We start from the raw sequence: 24,293 nt of genomic DNA, 5'->3' as shown, positions 1-24,293 counted from the left end.
TATATCAGTATGTAGTGTCTCTACTTTAAAGAGTCCTCTGCTCTGATGTTCAGGTGTATATCAGTATGTAGTGTCTCTACTTTAAAGAGTCCTCTCCTGTTGATGTTCAGGTGTATATCAGTATGTAGTGTCTCTACTTTAAAGAGTCCTCTCCTGCTGATGTTCGGGTGTATATCAGTATGTAGTGTCTCTACTTTAAAGAGTCCTCTCCTGCTGATGTTTGGGTGTATATCAGTATGTAGTGTCTCTACTTTAAAGAGTCCTCTCCTGCTGATGTTCGGGTGTATATCAGTATGTAGTGTCTCTACTTTAAAGAGTCCTCTCCTGCTGATGTTCAGGTGTATATCAGTATGTAGTGTCTCTACTTTAAAGAGTCCTCTGCTCTGATGTTCAGGTGTATATCAGTATGTAGTGTCTCTACTTTAAAGAGTCCTCTGCTCTGATGTTCAGGTGTATATCAGTATGTAGTGTCTCTACTTTAAAGAGTCCTCTCCTGCTGATGTTCGGGTGTATATCAGTATGTAGTGTCTCTACTTTAAAGAGTCCTCTCCTGCTGATGTTCGGGTGTATATCAGTATGTAGTGTCTCTACTTTAAAGAGTCCTCTCCTGCTGATGTTCAGGTGTATATCAGTATGTAGTGTCTCTACTTTAAAGAGTCCTCTCCTGCTGATGTTCGGGTGTATATCAGTATGTAGTGTCTCTACTTTAAAGAGTCCTCTCCTGCTGATGTTCAGGTGTATATCAGTATGTAGTGTCTCTACTTTAAAGAGTCCTCTCCTGCTGATGTTCAGGTGTATATCAGTATGTAGTATCTCTACTTCAAAGAGTCCTCTCCTGCTGATGTTCAGGTGTATATCAGTATGTAGTGTCTCTACTTTAAAGAGTCCTCTCCTGCTGATGTTCAGGTGTATATCAGTATGTAGTGTCTCTACTTTAAAGAGTCCTCTCCTGCTGATGTTCAGGTGTATATCAGTATGTAGTGTCTCTACTTTGAAGAGTCCTTTCCTGCTGATGTTCAGGTGTATATCAGTATGTAGTGTCTCTACTTTAAAGAGTCCTCTCCTGCTGATGTTCAGGTGTATATCAGTATGTAGTGTCTCTATTTTAAAGAGCCCTCTCCTGCTGATGTTCAGGTGTATATCAGTATGTATTGTCTCTACTTTAAAGAGTCCTCTCCTGCTGATGTTCAGGTGTATATCAGTATGTAGTGTCTCTACTTTAAAGAGTCCTCTCCCGCTGATGTTCAGGTGTATATCAGTATGTAGTGTCTCTACTTTAAAGAGTCCTCTCCCGCTGATGTTCAGGTGTATATCAGTATGTAGTGTCTCTACTTTAAAGAGTCCTCTCCTGCTGATGTTCAGGTGTATATCAGTATGTAGTGTCTCTATTTTAAAGAGCCCTCTCCTGCTGATGTTCAGGTGTATATCAGTATGTAGTGTCTCTACTTTAAAGAGTCCTCTCCTGCTGATGTTCAGGTGTATATCAGTATGTAGTGTCTCTACTTTAAAGAGTCCTCTCCTGCTGATGTTCAGGTGTATATCAGTATGTAGTGTCTCTACTTTAAAGAGTCCTCTCCCGCTGATGTTCAGGTGTATATCAGTATGTAGTGTCTCTACTTTAAAGAGTCCTCTCCCGCTGATGTTCAGGTGTATATCAGTATGTAGTGTCTCTACTTTAAAGAGTCCTCTCCTGCTGATGTTCAGGTGTATATCAGTATGTAGTGTCTCTATTTTAAAGAGCCCTCTCCTGCTGATGTTCAGGTGTATATCAGTATGTAGTGTCTCTACTTTAAAGAGTCCTCTCCTGCTGATGTTCAGGTGTATATCAGTATGTAGTGTCTCTACTTTAAAGAGTCCTCTCCTGCTGATGTTCAGGTGTATATCAGTATGTAGTGTCTCTACTTTAAAGAGTCCTCTCCTGCTGATGTTCAGGTGTATATCAGTATGTAGTGTCTCTACTTTAAAGAGTCCTCTCCTGCTGATGTTCAGGTGTATATCAGTATGTAGTGTCTCTACTTTAAAGAGTCCTCTCCTGCTGATGTTCAGGTGTATATCAGTATGTAGTGTCTCTACTTTAAAGAGTCCTCTCCTGCTGATGTTCAGGTGTATATCAGTATCTAGTGTCTCTACTTTAAAGAGTCCTCTCCTGCTGATGTCCAGGTGTATATCAGTATGTAGTGTCTCTACTTTAAAGAGTCCTCTCCTGCTGATGTTCAGGTGTATATCAGTATGTAGTGTCTCTACTTTAAAGAGTCCTCTCCTGCTGATGTTCAGGTGTATATCAGTATGTAGTGTCTCTATTTTAAAGAGTCCTCTCCTGCTGATATTCAGGTGTATATCAGTATGTATTGTCTCTACTTTAAAGAGTCCTCTCCTGCTGATGTTCAGGTGTATATCAGTATGTAGTGTCTCTACTTTAAAGAGTCCTCTGCAGACCATTTACATGCACTAAAGAACACACTACAGGAGACACCACAGAAAGATTAATAGGGCCTCTTTAAGAAATGAATCACAATCATTATATATAATATTTGTTTGGTTCTGAATTTGAAATACAATCTGGATTCATCTTTTTTCCACAAAAGTACCAAAAATCACAAAGATTAGACCTTAAAAAAAAATGCTACAACAACCCTGACATCTGTAACCATAGCAACGACTTTAAGACCTGGCTGTTCTCTTTGTTGTTGTTGTAAAGAAAACAGAACCCTGCAATGCTCTCATCGTGTGGACAAAATAATTGCCTTTCTGATGAAACCCAGAGGAGACGGAATACGCTTTCTGATAAAAACACACGCGCTCACAGGAGAGGCAAAGAAAGAAAGGTCGAGCGAGGAGCACCTCAATTGTAATCGGTATAAGAGTCGAAATCTTCCATTTAATGAATGTATTTATTTGAGCAAGGACCATGAATACAAAAACGTTAATCTCACAAAAGAGAAGACATGCTTCATATCAGCTTTCAGCTTATATTCCATTTCCACAAACACTTCTGAAACAGATGAAAGTACAGGTCAGTAAAATAGTACATAATACAGTTTGAATATAATATCCATGAATGGTGCTGGCATGAAAGGTGGCTCGATATCCATTTCTTTCTTTAGATAAAAACACATTATCACCCAATGATGGAGGAAAGAAATCCTTGAGGAGAGCCGTTCAAAAGAGACGTTCAAAAGAGACGCTCAAAAGAGACGTTCAAAAGAGACTGTTACGATTATTGTGTTATGTCACGTTTTGTATGTCTTGTTTTGGGTGTTTTGCTGTTCTGTTCTCCCTCTCATGTTTTCCTCCTTGTTTCTTGTCTGGTCCTTCTCCCTGTGTTTTCCTCCTTGTTTCTTGTCTGGTCCTACTCCCTGTGTTTTCCTCCTGGTTTCTTGTCTGGTCCTTCTCCCTGTGTTTTCCTCCTTGTTTCTTGTCTGGTCCTTCTCCCTGTGTTTTCCTCCTTGTTTCTTGTCTGGTCCTACTCCCTGTGTTTTCCTCCTTGTTTCTTGTCTGGTCCTACTCCCTGTGTTTTCCTCCTGGTTTCTTGTCTGGTCCTTCTCCCTGTGTTTTCCTCCTTGTTTCTTGTCTGGTCCTTCTCCCTGTGTTTTCCTCCTGTCGTTAGTTTCCCTGGTGTGTCTAGTTGTCTGATTGTGTTCACCTGTTGCCCTTGTGTTTCTCCTCCCCTGCCCGGCTGTTTCTCGTCTCGTGATTACCCCTCCCTGTATTTAGTCTTGTCTCTTCCTGTGTTCAGTGTTGGTTCGTCTTTTGTTGGTGACTGAGTTCACCGGGGAGTGTTCTGTTTTGTCCAAGTTATTATTTTATCCTTGAAATAAAGGCAATATCAGTGTAATCTGCATTTGGGTCCTGCTTGCTTCACCCACCGTAACAGAGACGTTCAAAAGAGACGTTCAAAAGAGACGTTCAAAAGAGCCGTTCAAAAGAGCCGTTCAAAAGAGAAGTTTAAAAAGAGACGTTCAAAAGAGCCGTTCAAAAGAGACGTTCAAAAGAGACGCTCAAAAGAGACGTTCAACAGAGACGTTCAAAAGAGACGTTCAAAAGAGACGTTCAAAAGAGACGTTCAAAAGAGACGTTCAAAAGAGACGTTCAACAGAGACGTTCAAAAGAGACGTTCAAAAGAGACGTTCAAAAGAGACGTTCAAAAGAGACGTTCAACAGAGACGTTCAAAAGAGACGTTCAACAGAGACGTTCAAAAGAGACGTTCAACAGAGACGTTCAACAGAGCCGTTCAAAAGAGACGTTCAAAAGAGCCGTTCAAAAGAGCCGTTCAAAAGAGCCGTTCAAAGGAGACTCTCAGGAGACGTATTTTTTTTCAAAGTGTCGGTGGAGATTATTGTTGACCCTGCTTTAAAATATATTTTGGCTTTTCAAATGTTGCATTCCTTCCTAAACCTGACCAATCAGAGTAGGGGCGGGTCTTCACAGAATACGCTTGGGGAACAAAATCAAGTTTTTTCACGGTTCACGTAAAGGAGAGTGGATTTATGGCACGCAGTGAACCAACGATAAAAAGAACTCTCACCGAGTACGACTCGGTTCCCTTCGTTCGCACCAAAGAGCCGTTCCAAAGAATCGGATGGTTCGCGAACATCACATGTCGAGTTTAATTATCTCTTTCACACTCAACTTTCTTCTACATCTTTGTACCCGTTTAAAAATAGACCGTCAGTGAAGACAAAAGCATTTATTAATGTCCATGTTTCCTCCTATCTGAATCAGAATCAGCTTCATCACCAGCTAGGTTGACGCGTACGAGGAATTTCACTTGATGTCGTGGTGCGTACATACAAGTAAAACTAGAAAATATTATTTTAGACACAATTAAAACTTATAGTTTTATGTCTTGTTACATAAGAATAGATCATATTTGTTAAGTGTTATTATGGGAGAATTAGTATTATTGTGGTACTGCTGCCTTATTGGGCCCATATTGAGCTATTAAGACCACGACTCATATCCTGCAACGTCCTGACTAAAGATATAACAATATTTACATTGAAATAGAGCGGAATGAAAAACGTACTGTCGACTGTTTGACCGTTCAATTACAGGTTAGTGTTTGTGTGAGTCATCTTGAGGTGATTGGGGCTCCAGTCACCATTGCTATCATTATGCTAATTGTCCATTAGCTTGTTGTGCTGTTCAAGGACCTTCAGGCAAGTTAAGGGCTCGTTAGTGGCCTTTAGTCTCGTTAGGGGCTCATTAGAGGCCATCGGGGTCCGAAACACAGCTGTGTGATCAGGAAATGAGTTCCCGGAAAGGAGCTGATGGGAAAGCGTTTCAGACGGACAGCGTGGCTGTTGGGGGAAAACGCGGGTAAACAAAACCAGTCAGTACCTCGTGATCTGCAAATTATTAATTCATTCATCTCTGAAACCACAGCGGCCTCCCAAGAGACGGTGGACTCAGTCAGCTGATGCTCAAGTGACGAAGGAGGGAATACTGTGGCGTTATAACAGCTTCACCACAGGAGGAGGTGACTGGACAACAAAGGTCCTCTATTATACTGTCTTTCATCAATATATCACAGGTCTCAGATATATCCAGAGCCTGTCTCTGATTGGCTGAAACACCAAACAGATCATTGCAGCATTACCCATAATCCCCTCTGTTTCCAAAGTGCTGATTCTCTGACACCAAAGAACACCAAACGTCTCTGCGTCTCTGCCATGTGTCGCACTGGAACACACCGCAAAGACTTCAGCCGACGGCCAAGAAGCACGTACGAACTGCGCATGCGTGAGCGGCAATAACTCTCCTTACCAGCAGGCGGCGATAGTGTGTATTCATCATTCAAAAGAGGCAACAACCGGAAGTCAGACTGCGTGATAACCGAGAGAAGAAGAACAGACTGTGATATAAACAAACAACAAATAGCGTGTTCCATGTTCCCTCTACAGCGAGGAGCTCACGGGGCTTTCCTGAACCGAATCAGCCCATTGTTATTGTGATGTTAAACTTCCTGCTTCAAATGCAATCAATTATTTCACAATTTGTGTTGACAGAGGAGGAGGTGATTGGACAACACTTTAAAACTGAGTGTTTGCTTCCTGTTTCCCTCCATGAATACGATCTCTCAACCCTAGCTGTGTCCCATCAGGCACTGACGAGTTTCACCAATCGTAGCTCAGCGTTAGTGCCATGTGACTTTACCCAGTTACAAAAACAGTATTCTCAAGCGTTTGACGCATTTAAAAAGACAGTGGCAAAGATGCACAAAATGGATATCTCTGGTTCCTCCGGCGAGGAACGTTTAAAAACAAAAAGATAAACGGCCCCGGGGAATATGGAAGCTGAAATGTTAGCCTAACTTAATCTGTCTGTAGATAAACCTACGTGACTGCATGATATCCATAATGTAATCACTGAACCCAAAGATGGCAACTGGATGAAAGCAAATAGCAGTAACTCCTAAACAGTAACACACTGTAAAAAATGGAAATATTGCCAAGTATATGTTTCTAATATTGAGTCAGAATATGTCTTTACACTTCACATGAGACATAATAACTTAAAAAGTAAGAATGCAGTGACATATAGGTTCTTGTTTTATGACAACGCATCTTAATTATATTTCATATTATTTTGAGTTGTTTCTCAGATGAAACAAAGATGTTTTTATTTAATTTCTTTGATTGTTATGTTTTTATCGTCTTATCCGGGTTTATGTATGCACAATTGTGACGGTGTTCTCTTTGTTCCTTCGTAAACATAGGCTAGGTCGGTTGATTTAAGCTCAGACAATTTTATTTATAACGAAACAAATATATAAATACTGTTTGAGAACATCGAAACAATTTAAATAAACGAAATCAAAGTTACCAAAATTAGGTTTTCTATCAATGAAATTCGCTGCTCGTCAGGCAAGCATCGTTTACTTTAGTTTAATGTATGTTTAAATAATTGTAGACTCGCAAGCATGCACTCATGGTTGTGAGGGACTCATGGTTGTGAGGGACTCATGGTCGCGCTACAGAAAGGGAGGGGGAAAGGGATGAGACGATTTAAACCTCATTTATTGACGGACGGAAGACAGCAGGAAGTGTTTGGTGTCTGGCTGTCTGGTGTGTGTGCCGCCGGCTGCCACTCTGTGATCCGCTCCGTCACAACAATGTACACCAAGGCATTCCTTGTATGTGTAAACCTAATCTGCTGTGGTACTTGCAAAAGAACGATCATCTTGTTTTAAGAAATACATTTTATTTTAGAAAACACATTTTTATTGTAAAACTGAAACAATATGAGCATTTTGGATTATTTTGTAACACAACATTTCCTGATCCCGTTCAAATAGTTCAGAATATAGAAAATATCCAAGAATTCTTTGACTTCATTTTGGATCAATTTACAAAGATGTACCATGCCTCCCAATCTGCAGACTTCCCAGCATGCATCCTGCTCAGAATACGAAACTGAGATTAGCGTCGGGGTATCGCAGCTTCTTGAATAAACATGGAGCTGCTTCGGTGCCCTCAGAGTCTCTCAAAGAAACCTCTCAGGCTTACAGCTGCCACCATGCATGAAGCATAACACGCTGACCTTTACCTTTACTGCAGGACACACACACACACACACACACACACACACACACACACACACACACACACACACACACACACACACACACACACACACACACACACACACACAAACACACACACACACACACACACACACACACACACACACACACACACACACACACACACACACACACACACACACACACACACACACACACACACACACACACACACACACACACACAGTCTGTCCCCTGAGGTCTGAGCTGTCTGACCTTCGATCAACGTGTTTTTGTTTTGTTCATTTCTCTCCAGAAGGAATCTACACAATCGTGTCCTGTCAATACTAACAAACATCATGATTCAAATGAAGAAATACAAACATAAATAATGAATAAATAAAAAGAGAAAAAAGAAAGAGATGAATAATACAAAATATATACATAAAAAACAAAAATACTATATAATATAAATAAATAAATAATAATAAATTAAACAAATAGCTCCACCTCTGCAGCTAAGACGTTTTTGTGATGTAAGAAAACAAGGGAGTGGGTGCTCAACACGAGCTCATCCAGCATTTCAGACACACACACACACACACACACACACACACACACACACACACACACACACACACACACACACACACACACACACACACACACACACACACACACACACACACACACTCTGACTGTGTTGAGTTTCATGTTGCCAAGCTTCTTATCAAACGTTTTAGGAGTAACACCTAAACGTAGCTCATTATCTGAAGTTACTCTACATTCTTACTAAAGCTGCTGACAGTCCCATCCCTGAGCTCTCACATGTCCTCACTTTCACAACATGATCCACCTTTTGCACTTTTATAAATGTCCAATACCGTCCACATTTTGTAAAACCTCACTGAGCAGAAACATTTAATCCGTCAGTCGTTGTGAATTCTGGTTTTTAACCTAAATCTGATGTGTCACGTGGCAGCAGGAGAATTTCATCCACCATGTTGAGATCCATCCCTCGGTCACTGCTTCCTCTTATTCACTTTTGAATTGTATACGTTAATATATCTGAGGAGAGTTAAAAGGTCTGTTTTTAAGATATGATGTTGTGTGATTGGTGCCAAAAACATCCTGAAACATTCATCTGTTTGCAAATGATTGATCCAATATATCATATTCCACTTACTTGTAGACTATTTATATTTTATTTGTATTAACTTGCACATCTCAAAACATTCTCTTCGCTATTTGATCTGTTTTATTTGTTCTATGTCCTGTAGCTAACATGCACATGATGAAGACCTGAACTTGAATCTTGAATGTGAGGTAGATCATGGGACACACTTTTGGCTGTACGTCTCATTACTGACTTTCAGTAGTACCTCTAGCAACCAGCCCTAATCACGCAAAGGTGTCTTGAACCACCGGAGCATCAGTGAAAGAGCTGACACCAGATCTGCAGGGAGACGAGACAGCTGGGAATACACCCCTAAGCGTCTGCAGCTTTCTCACATGTTCAGCATCAACATGGTCAGTTTCATCCAGAACGTTTCCATATCTGTACTCTCTGTAGAATGATCCTGACACGCTTTGGGCTGATTTGGAAGATTTAGTAGATATGTTTCTGTTTTGGTCGTAGATTGGTCTATTACACAAAGTTAAAATTCATTATTTACATTTCATCAAGAGTCTCTCCAGTTGGCTATCGCCCCCTATAGATGGATAGATAGATAGATAGATAGATAGATAGGTAGAGATGGATAGATAGATGGATAGATGGATGGATAGATAGATATAGATAGATAGATAGATAGATGGATAGATAGATAGATAGATAGATAGATAGATAGATAGATAGATAGATAGATAGATGGATGGATAGATAGATGGATAGATAGATAGATAGATAGATAGATAGATGGATGGATAGATAGATGGATAGATAGATAGATAGATGGGTAGATGGATAGATACATTCTTTCTTGGATTTTCTATCACCCTAAATGTAGAAATGCAGGAAATGGGATTGAAATCAAGAATTTTTTTCTGGTGGAGAACACCAAGACCCCTGTTTTGTGTGTCCCCCCCTTCTCAAACCAAAGTTAAACCCCTGGTCACACACACAGGAAGAGAAGCGGTGATTTGTTTTATGCAGTGTTGTTGTGAATGTCTAGACAGAAGCAGACGGATGATAGAGCTACTGGAGCTCAGGTTATTAATCACTGAGCTGCGTTCCAGGGAGCGTTCAGTCCAAATACAGTAAAGAAACGTTTTCCAGTTTCTCTTCTTCTCTCTTCGCCCTGATCCATCCAAACTGTCAGGGTAGAGCGAAGCAGGCAGGACCCAAACGCAGATCTCACAGAAAACACCTTTAATCCAAGGTCAAAAAAGAACAAAACAGAACTTCCCCGTGAACAAAGTCAAGAAACACAAGGAACTCACAGAGACTAACAGAAAACACAGAACCTAAATGCACACAGGAATAATCAAACAAACAAGAGACAGGTGAGGAGGGAGGAGAAAACACAGGGGCACCAGGTGAACACAATCAGGTAATCAGGATGGAAAAACAGACAGAAAGCAACAGGCAAGACAGGAGGTGAACACTTTTCAAAATAAAACAGGAAACCAAAGACAGAAAAAAACAAGACAAAAACAACAGACAGATCGTGACACAGACTCCACTCAGGAAGCACGAGTGTTACAAGTGTTCTGCGAGCCGTCATGTGTTCAGACTTCATAAATAAGGTTTTTAATGGAGCCGTATCATTCTGTAGTTAATTCAGCATCCTGTATACGCTCATCTCAAGGCTTCATCACCATGTGCTCAGCAGCTACAGCGTAGATCATACTTGTCAACCCTCCCGATTTTCGCGGGAGACTCCCGATTTCATTGCTCTCTCCCGGTTTCCTCCTGGGGTCATAATTCTCCCGCATTTCTCCCGATTTCTGACTAAATCCGATTTACTCAGGACTGTTTCCACTCTGACTTTAATACAGCTACACCATTCTTGGTTTCCATGGTAACACGTCTCTTTAGTAGCGCGCACAACTGAAAGTCTGACAGGGTGAGGCAGATAGTCACAGAAAACAGAACAAGAATCGACAACTGCTCTACTCTCTGCTCACTCCTTTCCTGCCCACACATATGCTCCATCAAGGATGGTGCTACAGGCTGCAAGGAATTGAACTTAGAACTACAATAAGCATGTTAATGTTAATCTAACAGCTCCGGCGATCCACTAGTACCCCCCCCCCATTTTGCATTTTGAAATGCTCCCGATTTCTAAGGTCTCAAGGTTGGAAAATATGGCGTAGATGTCAATGAAAAACTGAAGTCACAGGCTTCTCCAACAGAGCAACATGAACATATACAGGACATAGAACAAATCAAACAGATAACACAGGGCAAGAGAATGTTTGGAGATGTGCAAGTTAATACAAATAAAGTTGAAATATATCCAGAAGAGTCTAGATACAATATAATATATTAGATGAAATAATTAGCAAACTGATGAATGTTCTGGATGTTCTTACAGAGTCTAGGTGTTTAACAGTCTGATGGCCTGAGGGATGAAACTGTCTCTGAGTCTGGTGGTTTTAGTCCGGATGCTGCTCTCATTGCAATACAGCGTTGCGTAATATAGTGTGAGCGCACCATGAGGAAGGTGGAGGACGAAAAATGTCACGTACAGATATCCAGCTCCTAAAGAAATGCTTTCCCCAGTTTGATGTGTTTACTCTCCTGCACACTGTCCCTTCTGATGTTACTCTGCATTCCCTCCATGTTTCCTCCTACGTGGATTCAGTCCTGTTGCCTCCATTGTTGCTCATACCAGGTTCATCTCACCAGCTTTCACTGCACTTCACTGCACTGTGTGTGGTAATATGCACAGCCTGGGGTCACGCTGTCTATCTCCTATACCTGACATTAATAATCAATAACTCTTCACCAAGACATGAAGTGTGACACGGCACAAAGATGTACGATAGACAGGGGGACGACTCTGTGACCCTGAGTGAAACACAGCAAGAAGAGTTTTTGTTTAGAGACGAGAAATCAGAGTGAAATCTGGAGGACAAATCCAGTCCAGCTGGAAGCAGAAACTCAAACACAGTTCAACATCCTGACACCAAGATACACCAGGACGCAGCTTTTATACACAAACGATGCAGTATATAATAACTTGTTGGAAATCAGCATCTTCTGTTTCCTTTAATATGTAAACAAAGAGAGACACAGTCGTATTCTTTAAAGAAACACCACAGACGGATTCTCACACAGAGGTAAAGTCCAACACTCACGTCTGCTGGCCGATCTGCTCCAACAGCTTTTCAGTCTCTGTATCACAGTTCCTGCCGTATAAAGTTTGGGGCGAGACAGACATTAACAAAGCTAAAGCTAAAGGTGGCTAATGTTGGGCTATAGAGGAACTACAGCACGGTCACATGACTTCACGTCACCACCTCTTAGCTAAAGGAGGTTAATGTTGGGCTATAAAGGAACTACAGCACGGTCACATGACTTCACGTCACCACCGCTAAGCTAAAGGAGGCTAATGTTGGGCTATAAAGGAACTACAGCACGGTCACATGACTTCCCGTCACCACCGCTAAGCTAAAGGAGGCTAATGTTGGGCTATAAAGGAACTACAGCACGGTCACATGACTTCACGTCACCACCGCTAAGCTAAAGGTGGCTAATGTTGGGCTATAAAGGAACTACAGCACGGTCACATGACTTCACGTCACCACCGCTAAGCTAAAGGAGGCTATTGTTGGGCTATAAAGGAACTACAGCACGGTCACATGACTTCCCGTCACCACCGCTAAGCTAAAGGAGGCTAATGTTGGGCTATAAAGGAACTACAGCACGGTCACATGACTTCACGGCACCACCGCTAAGCTAAAGGAGGCTAATGTTGGGCTATAAAGGAACTACAGCACGGTCACATGACTTCACGTCACCACCGCTAAGCTAAAGGAGGCTAATGTTGGGCTATAAAGGAACTACAGCACGGTCACATGACTTCACGTCACCACCGCTAAGCTAAAGGTGGCTAATGTTGGGCTATAAAGGAACTACAGCACGGTCACATGACTTCACGTCACCACCGCTAAGCTAAAGGAGGCTAATGTTGGGCTATAAAGGAACTACAGCACGGTCACATGACTTCACGTCACCACCGCTAAGCTAAAGGAGGCTAATGTTGGGCTATAAAGGAACTACAGCACGGTCACATGACTTCACGTCACCACCGCTAAGCTAAAGGAGGCTAATGTTGGGCTATAAAGGAACTACAGCACGGTCACATGACTTCACGTCACCACCGCTAAGCTAAAGGTGGCTAATGTTGGGCTATAAAGGAACTACAGCACGGTCACATGACTTCACGTCACCACCTCTTAGCTAAAGGAGGCTAATGTTGGGCTATAAAGGAACTACAGCACGGTCACATGACTTCACGTCACCACCGCTAAGCTAAAGGAGGCTAATGTTGGGCTATAAAGGAACTACAGCACGGTCACATGACTTCACGTCACCACCGCTAAGCTAAAGGAGGCTAATGTTGGGCTATAAAGGAACTACAGCACGGTCACATGACTTCACGTCACCACCTCTAAGCTAAAGGAGGCTAATGTTGGGCTATAAAGGAACTACAGCACGGTCACATGACTTCACGTCACCACCGCTAAACTAAAGGAGGCTAATGTTGGGCTATAAAGGAACTACAGCACGGTCACATGACTTCACGTCACCACCTCTTAGCTAAAGGAGGCTAATGTTGGGCTATAAAGGAACTACAGCACGGTCACATGACTTCACGTCACCACCGCTAAGCTAAAGGAGGTTAATGTTGGGCTATAAAGGAACTACAGCACGGTCACATGACTTCACGTCACCACCGCTAAACTAAAGGAGGCTAATGTTGGGTGTGATGATGTTTAATCTTCTCATTTAGACACTTGTTAGCAACCTGCTGTTTCTAAATCCACCATTAACTGACATATTTGATGTCATAGAACAGAACGAAACAACGAAACACTCATTCAGAAAACCATTGACGTGAATACTAGGGTACAGGAAGTGGTTACAGGGCCTCAATAGATGTTTTTCTCTGTCTTCGTCAGGTACAAGGCGATCGTGAACCCGATGGACATCCAGACGTCCAGCGCTGTCTTCTGGACGTGTCTGAAGGCCGTCTCCATCTGGCTGCTCTCCGTTCTGCTGGCTGTTCCTGAAGCCATCTTCTCACAAGTCGTCACCATGCAGGTACAACACAGACCTAGAAACACAACAAATACCGCTTCAGAACAACAACCACTGCTCATATACCACTATATATGTATGTATATATATATGTATATATATATATATATATATATATATATATATATATATAACTGTCTTTGTTAAGAATGTAACATAATTAAAAATGTACCCAAAGTGTTCAATAAGTTAAATGGTCTCATCTGCATATACTTAAATGACACAAAGTTATGTCTATCTGATAGGCCTGTGTTCTGCAAGCAACATCTGCATTTGTTTACATGTTTCTTTGTTTATTGTTTCATTATGACCTTAAAGTTGACTCGACTAACCCTAACCCAGCTGGGTTTGGACACATAATGAGATCCTGGCAGATGTAGTTGGCGACCTTGTTTGGTTTCAGTCTGACTGTTAGCCGTTCATCACTTCCTGTTGACTGTTAGCCGTTCATCACTTCCTGTTGAAGGCTCATCCTGGATCTCCGTCACTATCGTCCCCCCGACAGCGATAAACTGATTCTCTCTCAGATTTACGGTGAACTCCCACTGCAATCACTGATGTGTTGTGATCCTCCTGACTGTCCTCCTCTCCTTGCCTCCTCTCCTATGCTTCCTTTCCTCTCATTGATTAAATACGTCCTTACCTCACCTCCATTCAGATTTATCACCATACAGACAATGCTATATAAGAAACGTTTTTAAGAAAAGCCTCAAAACCCACCTGCTCCGCTCCGCATTTTACTGACTGTCCTTTATTGTGTGTATTTGTATTCTAACCCTTTATGCTCTGAACCTTTTTTATATGACTATATGTTATTCAATAAGCTCCTCGTAGCATTGTGAAGCACCTTGAGATGACGTTGTTTTTAAAGTGTGCTATGTAAATGTAATGTACGATATAGTTTAACAACAGGTGGGAAAGAGGAGATTACCCAATCGACATGTTGTGTTAAAGCTGCTCAACAAAGGACCTTAATCCCAGCAACAATCAGAGAAGGAAACACGTTCAGTTACTTTAAATCCCATTTGAACACAGTGAGGGATCAGCTGTCAGCACCCTCTGTCCGTCTGTACTGACTAACCTGGTGCTATCTTACTTTTATGTTTTGTTTTTTATCAGCATCCCCAGTATTGTAATCCTCTTTGTTGCGTGTTTTTACTGATTGTATTGTATCACTTGTTTTAAGGGTGACTTCTGTCCAGGGACTACAGATGAAACATGGCTACAGACATGTTTATTATTCTGCACTGTCCCTGTCCGAGTCCCACTGCAGTCAGCATGTCGTGGTGTCACTTCACCCCAAAGTGCTCCTGTGGGGATTGCCCACAGTATTGAGTTTGTAGGTCGCTTTGGATAAATGTAATGTGATGTTTCCTCTCTCCTTGCTTCCTCCCCCCTTAGGGTCACGGGGATCTAACGAATGGGACCTTTGTGAACTGCGTGCCGTACCCGCTGTCCAATGAAATGCATCCTAAGATCCACTCTGTGATGATTTTCCTGGTTTACTTCCTCATTCCTCTGACCATCATCTCCGTGTACTACTACCACATCGCCCGCACGCTGATCAAAAGCGCTCACGACATGCCGGGAGAGATCAGCGAACACACCAAGAGACAGGTGAGAAAAGCTGCTGCCACAAAGCTTACAAGTTATCTCAATGAAGTCTGTGATAAGATAATGATTCCCTTTAAAGAGTCCCCTCCTGCTGATGTTCAGGTGTATATCAGCATGTAGTGTCTCTACTTTAAAGAGTCCTCTCCTGCTGATGTTCAGGTGTATATCAGTATGTATTGTCTCTACTTTAAAGAGTCCTCTCCTGCTGATGTTCAGGTGTATATCAGCATGTAGTGTCTCTACTTTAAAGAGTCCTCTCCTGCTGATGTTCAGGTGTATATCAGTATGTAGTATCTCTACTTTAAAGAGTCCTCTCCTGCTGATGTTCAGGTGTATATCAGTATGTATTGTCTCTACTTTAAAGAGTCCTCTCCTGCTGATGTTCAGGTGTATATCAGCATGTAGTGTCTCTACTTTAAAGAGTCCTCTCCTGCTGATGTTCAGGTGTATATCAGTATGTAGTATCTCTACTTTAAAGAGTCCTCTCCTGCTGATGTTCAGGTGTATATCAGTATGTAGTGTCTCTACTTTAAAGAGTCCTCTCCTGCTGATGTTCAGGTGTATATCAGTATGTAGTGTCTCTACTTTAAAGAGTCCCCTCCTGCTGATGTTCAGGTGTATATCAGTATGTAGTGTCTCTACTTTAAATAGTTTTCTACTGCTGATGTTCAGGTGTATATCAGTATGTAGAGTCTCTACTTTAAAGAGTCCTCTCCTGCTGATGTTCAGGTGTATATCAGTATGTAGTGTCTCTACTTTAAAGAGTCCTCTCCTGCTGATGTTCAGGTGTATATCAGTATGTAGAGTCTCTACTTTAAAGAGTCCTCTCCTCAATCAATCAATCAATCAATGTTTATTTATATAGCCCAATATCACAAATGTTACATTTGTCTCAGTGGACTTGACAGTTTGTACAGAATATCAGTATGACAATACGACACCCTCTGTCCTTAGACCCTCTGTCCTTAGACCCTCTGTCCTTAGACCCTCACATCGTACAAGGAAAAACTTCCAGAGAAAACCCACAGTTTAAAGGGGAAAATGGGAGAAACCTCAGGGAAAGCAACAGAGGAGGGATCCCTCTCCCAGGACGGACAGACGTGCAATAGATGCCGTGTGTAAATTGAAAAGATAATACATTTAGAACATAGGTAGACCAAATGTTTGGAAATGCATGTGTGTATAATAGGAAGATGAATCCATGAGGATATCCATCCAGGACTTATGATCCAGGACCACAGCCACAACTCAAGATCCAGGACTCGCAATCCATGACACAGGACCGCAGGATCATCCATGACTCCGGATCCCGGCGTATATAGACACCAAAAAGAAAGACATTTGGGGAAGCTGGGTTAATCGGAACATGAGAGTACACAGGTATAGACAGAGAGAAGGAAGAAGTAAGATGTCCCCCGACAAACTAAGCCTATATCAGCAAAACTAGGGGCTGAATCTAATCAGCCCTAACTATAAGCTTTATCAAAAAGGAAGGTCTTAAGCGCACTCTTAAAAACGGATAGGGTGTCTGCCGTCCGAACACAAACTGGAAGCTGATTCCACAAAAGTGGAGCTTGATAAGAAAAGGCTCTGGGTCCCATTGTACTTTTAGAGACTCTAGGAACAACCAACAACCCTGCATTCTTGGAACGCAATGCCCTAGTAGGACAGTAGGGTATAATGAGTTCTTTAAGGTAAGATGGCGCCTGCCCATTAAGGGCTTTGTAGGCCAGAAGAAGAATTTTAAATTCTATCCTGTGTTCTATAGGGAGCCAGTGTAAGGCAGCCAGAACAGGAGTAATGTGGTCCCTTTTCCTAACTCTGGTTAGTACACGAGCTGCAGCATTTTGAATCAGCTGAAGCGACTTGACTGACTTCTTGGTACACCCTGATAATAAGGAGTTACAATAATCCAGCATTGAAGTAACAAATGCATGGACTAGTTTCTCTGCATCGTTTTGAGGCAAGATATGCCTGATTTTTGCAATGTTACGTAGATGGAAGTAGGCGGTCCTTGAAATAGATTTTATGTGGGCGTTAAAGGATAAATCCTGATCAAATATAACACCAAGATTCCTTACAGTCTCACTGGAGGTCAAATTAATGCCATCCATAGTTAATATATCTTTAGATAATTTGTTTCTTAGATTCTTCGGGCCAAGTACAATAACTTCAGTTTTGGTCGTGTTTAACATCAAAAAATGTAAGGTCATCCACGTTTTTAAGTCCTTGAGGCAGTCTTGAATTTTATTTAGATGATTAATTTCATCAGGCTTGATTGATAAATATAGTTGAGTATCATCCGCATAACAATGAAAGTTTACAGAATGATTCCTTATAATATTGCCTAACGGAAGCATATATAATGTGAACAAAATAGGTCCAAGCACTGAGCCCTGTGGCACTCCATGGCTAACTTTGGTTTGCGTGGAAGATTCATCGTTGACACGTACAAACTGAGAGCGTTCAGATAGATAAGACCTAAACCAGCCTAAAGCAGTTCCCTGTATGCCAACTAAGTGCTCTAGTCTTTGCAATAGGATATCATGGTCGATAGTATCAAATGCAGCACTAAGATCGAGCAAGACAAGAATAGAGACAAGTCCCTTGTCAGAGGTTATTAGAATGTCATTTGTGACTTTAACCAGAGCTGTCTCTGTGCTATGTTGTGTTCTAAAGCCAGACTGAACATCTTCAAATAAATCATAGTTTTTTAAGTAATCACACAGCTGTTTTGAGACTGCTTTCTCAAGAATCTTTGAGAGGAATGGAAGATTAGAAATAGGTCTATAGTTGGCTAAAACCTCTGGATCGAGGTTGTGCTTTTTAAGAAGCGGTTTTATCACTGCTACTTTGAATGATTGTGGAACATAGCCTGATAATAAAGACATATTCATAATATTTAATAAAGAAGTGCTAATTAATGGAAAAACTTATTTTAACAACTTAGTTGGAATTGGGTCTAAGATACACGTTGATGGTTTAGAAGAGAGAATCATTGAATTTAATTGTTCAAGGTTTATGGCTGAAAAGCATTCTAGTTTACGATCTAGTGTAATATTAGAACTTACGTTTCCGGGAGCTGTTGATAATACTATACTGGTTAAAGGCAAGAGGTCATTGATTTTGTTTCTAAGAGTAACAATTTTATCGTTAAAAAAGCACATAAAATCATTACTACTGAGTGCTATGGGAATAGAAGGCTCAGTCGAGCTGTGGCTCTCTGTCAGCCTGGCTACAGTGCTGAAAAGAAATCTTGCATTATTCTTATTCTCATCTATTAATGAAGAGTAGTAGGCTGCTCTCGCTTTACGCAGTGCTTTCTTATATTCATTGAGAGTAATATGCCAAATTAAACGAGATTCTTCAAGTTTAGTGGAACGCCATATCCTTTCAAGTTGTCTCGACTTTTGCTTTATTTTGCGGGTTTGGGCATTATGCCATGGAGCTAATCTATGTTGTTTTATTTTCTTCTTTTTCAAAGGAGCAACAGAGTCTAATTTTATTCGCAGCGCATCTGTAGCACTATCAACAACATGATCAATTTGGGGTGGTGTACATTTTGTATAAGTTTCCTCCCCTACATGCAGACATGCTATCGAGTTAAGTATTGGTGGAATCTCTTCCTTAAATGTGGCTATAGCACTAACAGATAGGTTTCTGCTGCAGGAGCTTTTGGCTAATGCTTTGTAGTCTAGTAACAGTACTTCAAAAGTTACTAAGAAATGGTCGGATAAAGCAGGATTATGCGGTTCGACTAATAGTTGCTCAATTTCAATACCATAAGTCAGAACAAGGTCAAGAGTGTGATTATAGCAGTGGGTTGGTTTATTTACACTCTGACAGAAACCAACAGAATCTAATATTGAGTTAAATGCAACACTAAGGCTATTTTTATCATCGTCAACATGAATATTAAAGTCACCTACGATAATTACTTTATCTGTTTTAAGAACCAAAGCTGATAAAAACTCAGAGAATTCTGATAAGAATTCTGAATAAGGACCTGGTGCACGGTACACTGTAACAAATAAGATTGGCTGCACAGTTTTCCAGGTCGGATGCGTAAGACTAAAAACGAGGCTTTCAAAGGAGGTATCATTTAATTTTTGTTTAGTATTGATAAGTAAACTTGAGTCAAAGATTGCTGCAACTCCACCTCCTCGGCCCGTGCCTCGGGCAATATGAGTATTGATATGGCTGGGTGGAGTGGCCTCATTTATGCTGACATATTCTTCATGTCTCAACCAAGTTTCAGTGAGACAGCATATATCAATATTATAATCTGATATTAAATCATTTACCAGTATTGCTTTAGATGCAAGAGATCTTATGTTTAAGAGACCACATTTCATCTTCCTGTTTTGTTGCACTGTAGTAGTTGTTACATTTACTTTTATTAGGTTATTATGTATGACACCTCTATTAGGTTTTACCTTAAATTGTCCTTGGGCAGACACACACACCGTTAATATTGGGTATTTTATTGGGTTCAGGATTCCTATGGATGACTGCCTAGGAGAGAGCGCAGAGAAGCGTGTAAGACTGTGACTCTGCCTCCTGGTCTCTCCTGCTGATGTTCAGGTGTATATCAGTATGTAGTGTCTCTACTTTAAAGAGTCCTCTCCTGCTGATGTTCAGGTGTATATCAGTATGTAGTGTCTCTACTTTAAAGAGTGCTCTCCTGCTGATGTTCATGTGTATATCAGTATGTAGTGTCTCTACTTTAAAGAGTCCTCTCCTGCTGATGTTCAGGTGTATATCAGTATATAGTGTCTCTACTTTAAAGAGTCCTCTCCTGCTGATGTTCAGGTGTATATCAGCATGTAGTGTCTCTACTTTAAAGAGTCCTCTCCTGCTGATGTTCAGGTGTATATCAGTATGTAGTGTCTCTACTTTAAAGAGTCCTCTCCTGCTGATGTTCAGGTGTATATCAGTATGTAGTGTCTCTACTTTAAAGAGTCCTCTCCTGCTGATTTTCAGGTGTATATCAGTATGTAGTGTCTCTACTTTAAAGAGTCCTCTCCTGCTGATGTTCAGGTGTATATCAGCATGTAGTGTCTCTACTTTAAAGAGTCCTCTACTGCTGATGTTCAGGTGTATATCAGTATGTAGTGTCTCTACTTTAAAGAGTCCTCTCCTGCTGATGTTCAGGTGTATATCAGCATGTAGTGTCTCTACTTTAAAGAGTCCTCTCCTGCTGATTTTCAGGTGTATATCAGTATGTAGTGTCTCTACTTTAAAGAGTCCTCTCCTGCTGATGTTCAGGTGTATATCAGTGTGTAGTGTCTCTACTTTAAAGAGTCCTCTCCTGCTGATTTTCAGGTGTATATCAGTATGTACTGTCTCTACTTTAAAGAGTCCTCTCCTGCTGATGTTCAGGTGTATATCAGTATGTAGTGTCTTTACTTTAAAGAGTCCTTTAATAGATAATCTTTGAATCACATTTAATTCAGTTTATTCAATGTAAAGTGGCAGCTTACTAACTTTAAACCTTTTGTTTTGCTCCAGACTATAACTACTCGTGTAATGTTGTTGATGGAAATTAAAAATTGCAATGGGCCGAGAACAGCACCCTGAGGAACTCTGCATGGTTGCAGTTTAAGACTTATGCTTTTTAAAGAGACATCTTCTCTCTTTATTTTTCTCATACTGCCTGTGCTGCTGCACCTCTTTTCACCCTCTGTCTGAAACCAGACAAATAATTAATCGGACAAATTCACAATAAACTCAGATTCTTAAAGAGTCTCTGAAGAATTGATTGAACACATTTCAACTCATTCTTGAACAGTTCACTTTTCTATATTGCAAGTTTCAAAATGTTAACTTTTCCACACTCGTGACTTAAACTAGACTTATTTTAAAAGCCTAGTCATCTCAATATTAATGAAATACTGGACTTGTACTTGTTTCCAATGACTTGAACAAACAATACTTTCCCGAAAAGACTCACAAAGAGTCTTGCATTGACCGTAACGGCCCCTACACACGGCGGCGTGCGTTGCCGCTTAAACGCTTCTGCCCATTCACTTTGAATGGGGTGACGTCACGATTCGCCGAACTGCATTGTGGGAGCAAAGCGTAGCTTCTCTCGCGGTGCAAAAGTAGAGCAATGTTCTACTTTGCCGCCTGGACGAAGGCGTCAGCCAATCGAATCATATGCCAGTACAAGCTCTAGCCAATCAAACCGCGTGCTTGTGTGTCTGGGGCGGGAGATTCATGTGATTGGTTGTTGGTCGTGTTTCAGCCCCCCCCCGCCAGCAAGCGATACCGCACGCCGCCGTGTGTAGGGGCCGTAAGAGTGGCTTCATTACGTATACAGACTGGCTTCAGTTGTTATTATAATATAACTTGCTTTCCATTTCTCACACTCTGTGGAGCCCATTAACCTACGCTGTCATCCTGAGAACTCATAAATCCTGCAGGAAAGTCTCTCCGTTAGAAAACACAGGAGCCCTCTGCAGGTCTGAAACGCTGCAGAGAAGATGACCCCCAACATCTCGGGGTTAATGGAGACTCGCTGACTAACAAACAGTGAATCATCGGAGACCTAAGTGAGGCGTGAAGACTTTCTGACGGTCTGAGGCACGGATATTAGTTCATGCAGAAAATACATCTGGTCCGTAAGCATCAATAGAACGAGTCGCCAGTGGAGGAAAAAGCTGAATATGTATGAGAGGAGTAGAAAAAGTGCCTATAGTTTTTTATCTCCTCTAACCGTTCCCCCGTCACTTCTACAGGATCCAGATCTTTGTGTTTACTCTTTTATTTAGAAAAGTTCAATTCCAAACCGACCCCTACACATGATTGCAACTACGCGTTTCTTTTTCCCAGGGCTTAAAAGGTCTAGGTGTATATACTATGCCATATGTATGAAGACCACCCTGTCATTCTGGATTAGGCCACAACATGTTAGAAAAAGCAAGCTTGAGTACGGCTCACGGTGATATATATTTTCTCCGACTTCGTGGCAGTCATTTAGGGAAGAGGCTTTCCATTTTCGACGACACAAATCAGGTCTGTGTACAAATGTTTTTTGGAAACACATTATTTTACAGGACCTTCAATTCCTCATGAGTTCCTGGGATGTTTTTCCTAAAGAACCATCCTTCATTACTGACTTGGTCCTTTTATGCTCGTCCTCGATCTATCCTCAGAGTATAGTGGCTCAGGTTAATCCCTGGGCTTGATTCTCTCCTCTCTACATTATAATCTATAATTTATGTCTGTTATTTCCTGCTTTAAAGTCCTGTCTGTCTTTTCCCAGTTAAACCCTATCCCAGTTTGGGATATTAGTCCACATGTACGTATTAATCACCTTTTTACTATGGAGTTCATTTAGGCAAATCTAGCTAATCAGCTGTTACCGAGCAAATACTATTGGTCAATACTTCCTATCCTCTTGATACTTATTAGTAATACCAGGGAGATTCTAATAGAGCTGCAAAGGGTTATTTCTACAAACATCCCCTCCACCTTTTCTGAAACATCCCCTCCCCCTTTTCTGAAACATCCCCTCCCCCTTTTCTGGATCCATCGAATCGCCTGTCATCTAATTCATCTATGTGTGATTTGTGATGGGGGACAGGGGGAGCGATGCAATACCAAACACCGTCTTATCTGTTAGTTCATTATGTTCCGGAGAACACACGCACACGCACACACACACACACACACACACACACACACACACACACACACACACACACACACACACACACACACACACACACACACACACACACACACACACACACACACACACACACACACACACACACACACACACACACACACACACACACACACACACACACACACACACACACTCAGAGCGAGAAAGCCTAAGCTCATCACCGATCGGAGTGCTTGTATAGATTGTAGATTTCTTTATTATTTAGTGGCTTTTCAAAGGAGACCCATTCAGTTCGTGTTCAGGTTGATATGAAGACACTACATAATAATATCAACCTGAGCTTGAGCAGAGTAGGGCTCCTTTAACATATTTCTGGACATTTTTTAAGACCCTTTTGCAAATGTAATGGATATTTTTTACACATATTCTTCACATACCTTTTGATATTATTTTTCAGAAATGTTAATCACGTTTGTTCTCATACTCTCCAAATGACTTGCGATCCTTTTCTTTTACTGAAATGTTTGGACTTACATTTGTTGTTATATAGCTGAACTATAACGCAGCCTTCAGTAACGGGATGGACCTTTGAAGACTTGTTATTGTCAGAGCGTTCGGTCTGAAGGACATCAGGTTCCACTTCAATCTGACTGGAGAAGTCTGAGAAACCGCCTAAGGTCGTGTTTTTCTCTGAACCATAACCTCCCTTCATTGTTCATCTTTCCAGAAAATGTGCAATGAGGAATGAAAAAGCAGGACACTGGAAGCGCAGGCTGGAGAGGTGCTGACATTTATTTGTTTTGCTTTGTGTTTATTGTTGTTTGTGCACATGTTTCCAGATTAAACTTCGCTCCACGGTTTGTTTTCCTTTCTGTTTGTTTGTTGGTTTTGATGATTAGCTTAAGGCAGCATGGTATTACATTAGCCTGTGAGTGAAGGGCTCAAGGCTAGAAATAATGTCTCTCTCTTTGTGTGTTAAATAAACCAACAGAAGAGATGCATTGAAACATGTCTTTAAGAGCATCAGACACTCTGCAGCTGATGGTTGGGAATATTTAACAGAGAGACAATTATCAGGCTGGTATCAAGTGGCTTTAATGTGTAAACAAGCAGCCAAACAACTCTAAATAATGCTGTAGTTCCTTTATAGCCCATTAGCCACCTTTAGCTTAGCGGTGGTGACGTGAAGTCATGTGACCGTGCTGTAGTTCCTTTATAGCCCATTAGCCACCTTTAGCTTAGCGGT

The 24,293-nt window shown here is 41.3% G+C and overlaps 1 protein-coding gene across 1 annotated transcript in view; it reads left to right on the top strand.

Annotated features, from left to right (window-relative positions):
• nmbr (neuromedin B receptor) overlaps window positions 1-24,293 on the top strand; it is a gene marked incomplete at its 5' end in the record, with an annotated part of 48,406 nt that overhangs the window by 5,708 nt on the left and 18,405 nt on the right. The window contains 2 exons of the mRNA XM_079645357.1: window positions 13,659-13,800; window positions 15,199-15,414. Coding sequence (XP_079501483.1) covers window positions 13,659-13,800; window positions 15,199-15,414 — 358 coding nt within the window. The remainder of the gene's footprint in view (window positions 1-13,658; window positions 13,801-15,198; window positions 15,415-24,293) is intronic.

The sequence above is a fragment of the Notothenia rossii genome (assembly GCF_949606895.1).
Source record: "Notothenia rossii genome assembly, chromosome: 8".
Lineage (NCBI taxonomy): Eukaryota > Metazoa > Chordata > Actinopteri > Perciformes > Nototheniidae > Notothenia > Notothenia rossii.
Note: the sequence above shows the minus strand (reverse complement) of the source record. Positions and strands in the feature narration are given on the sequence as shown.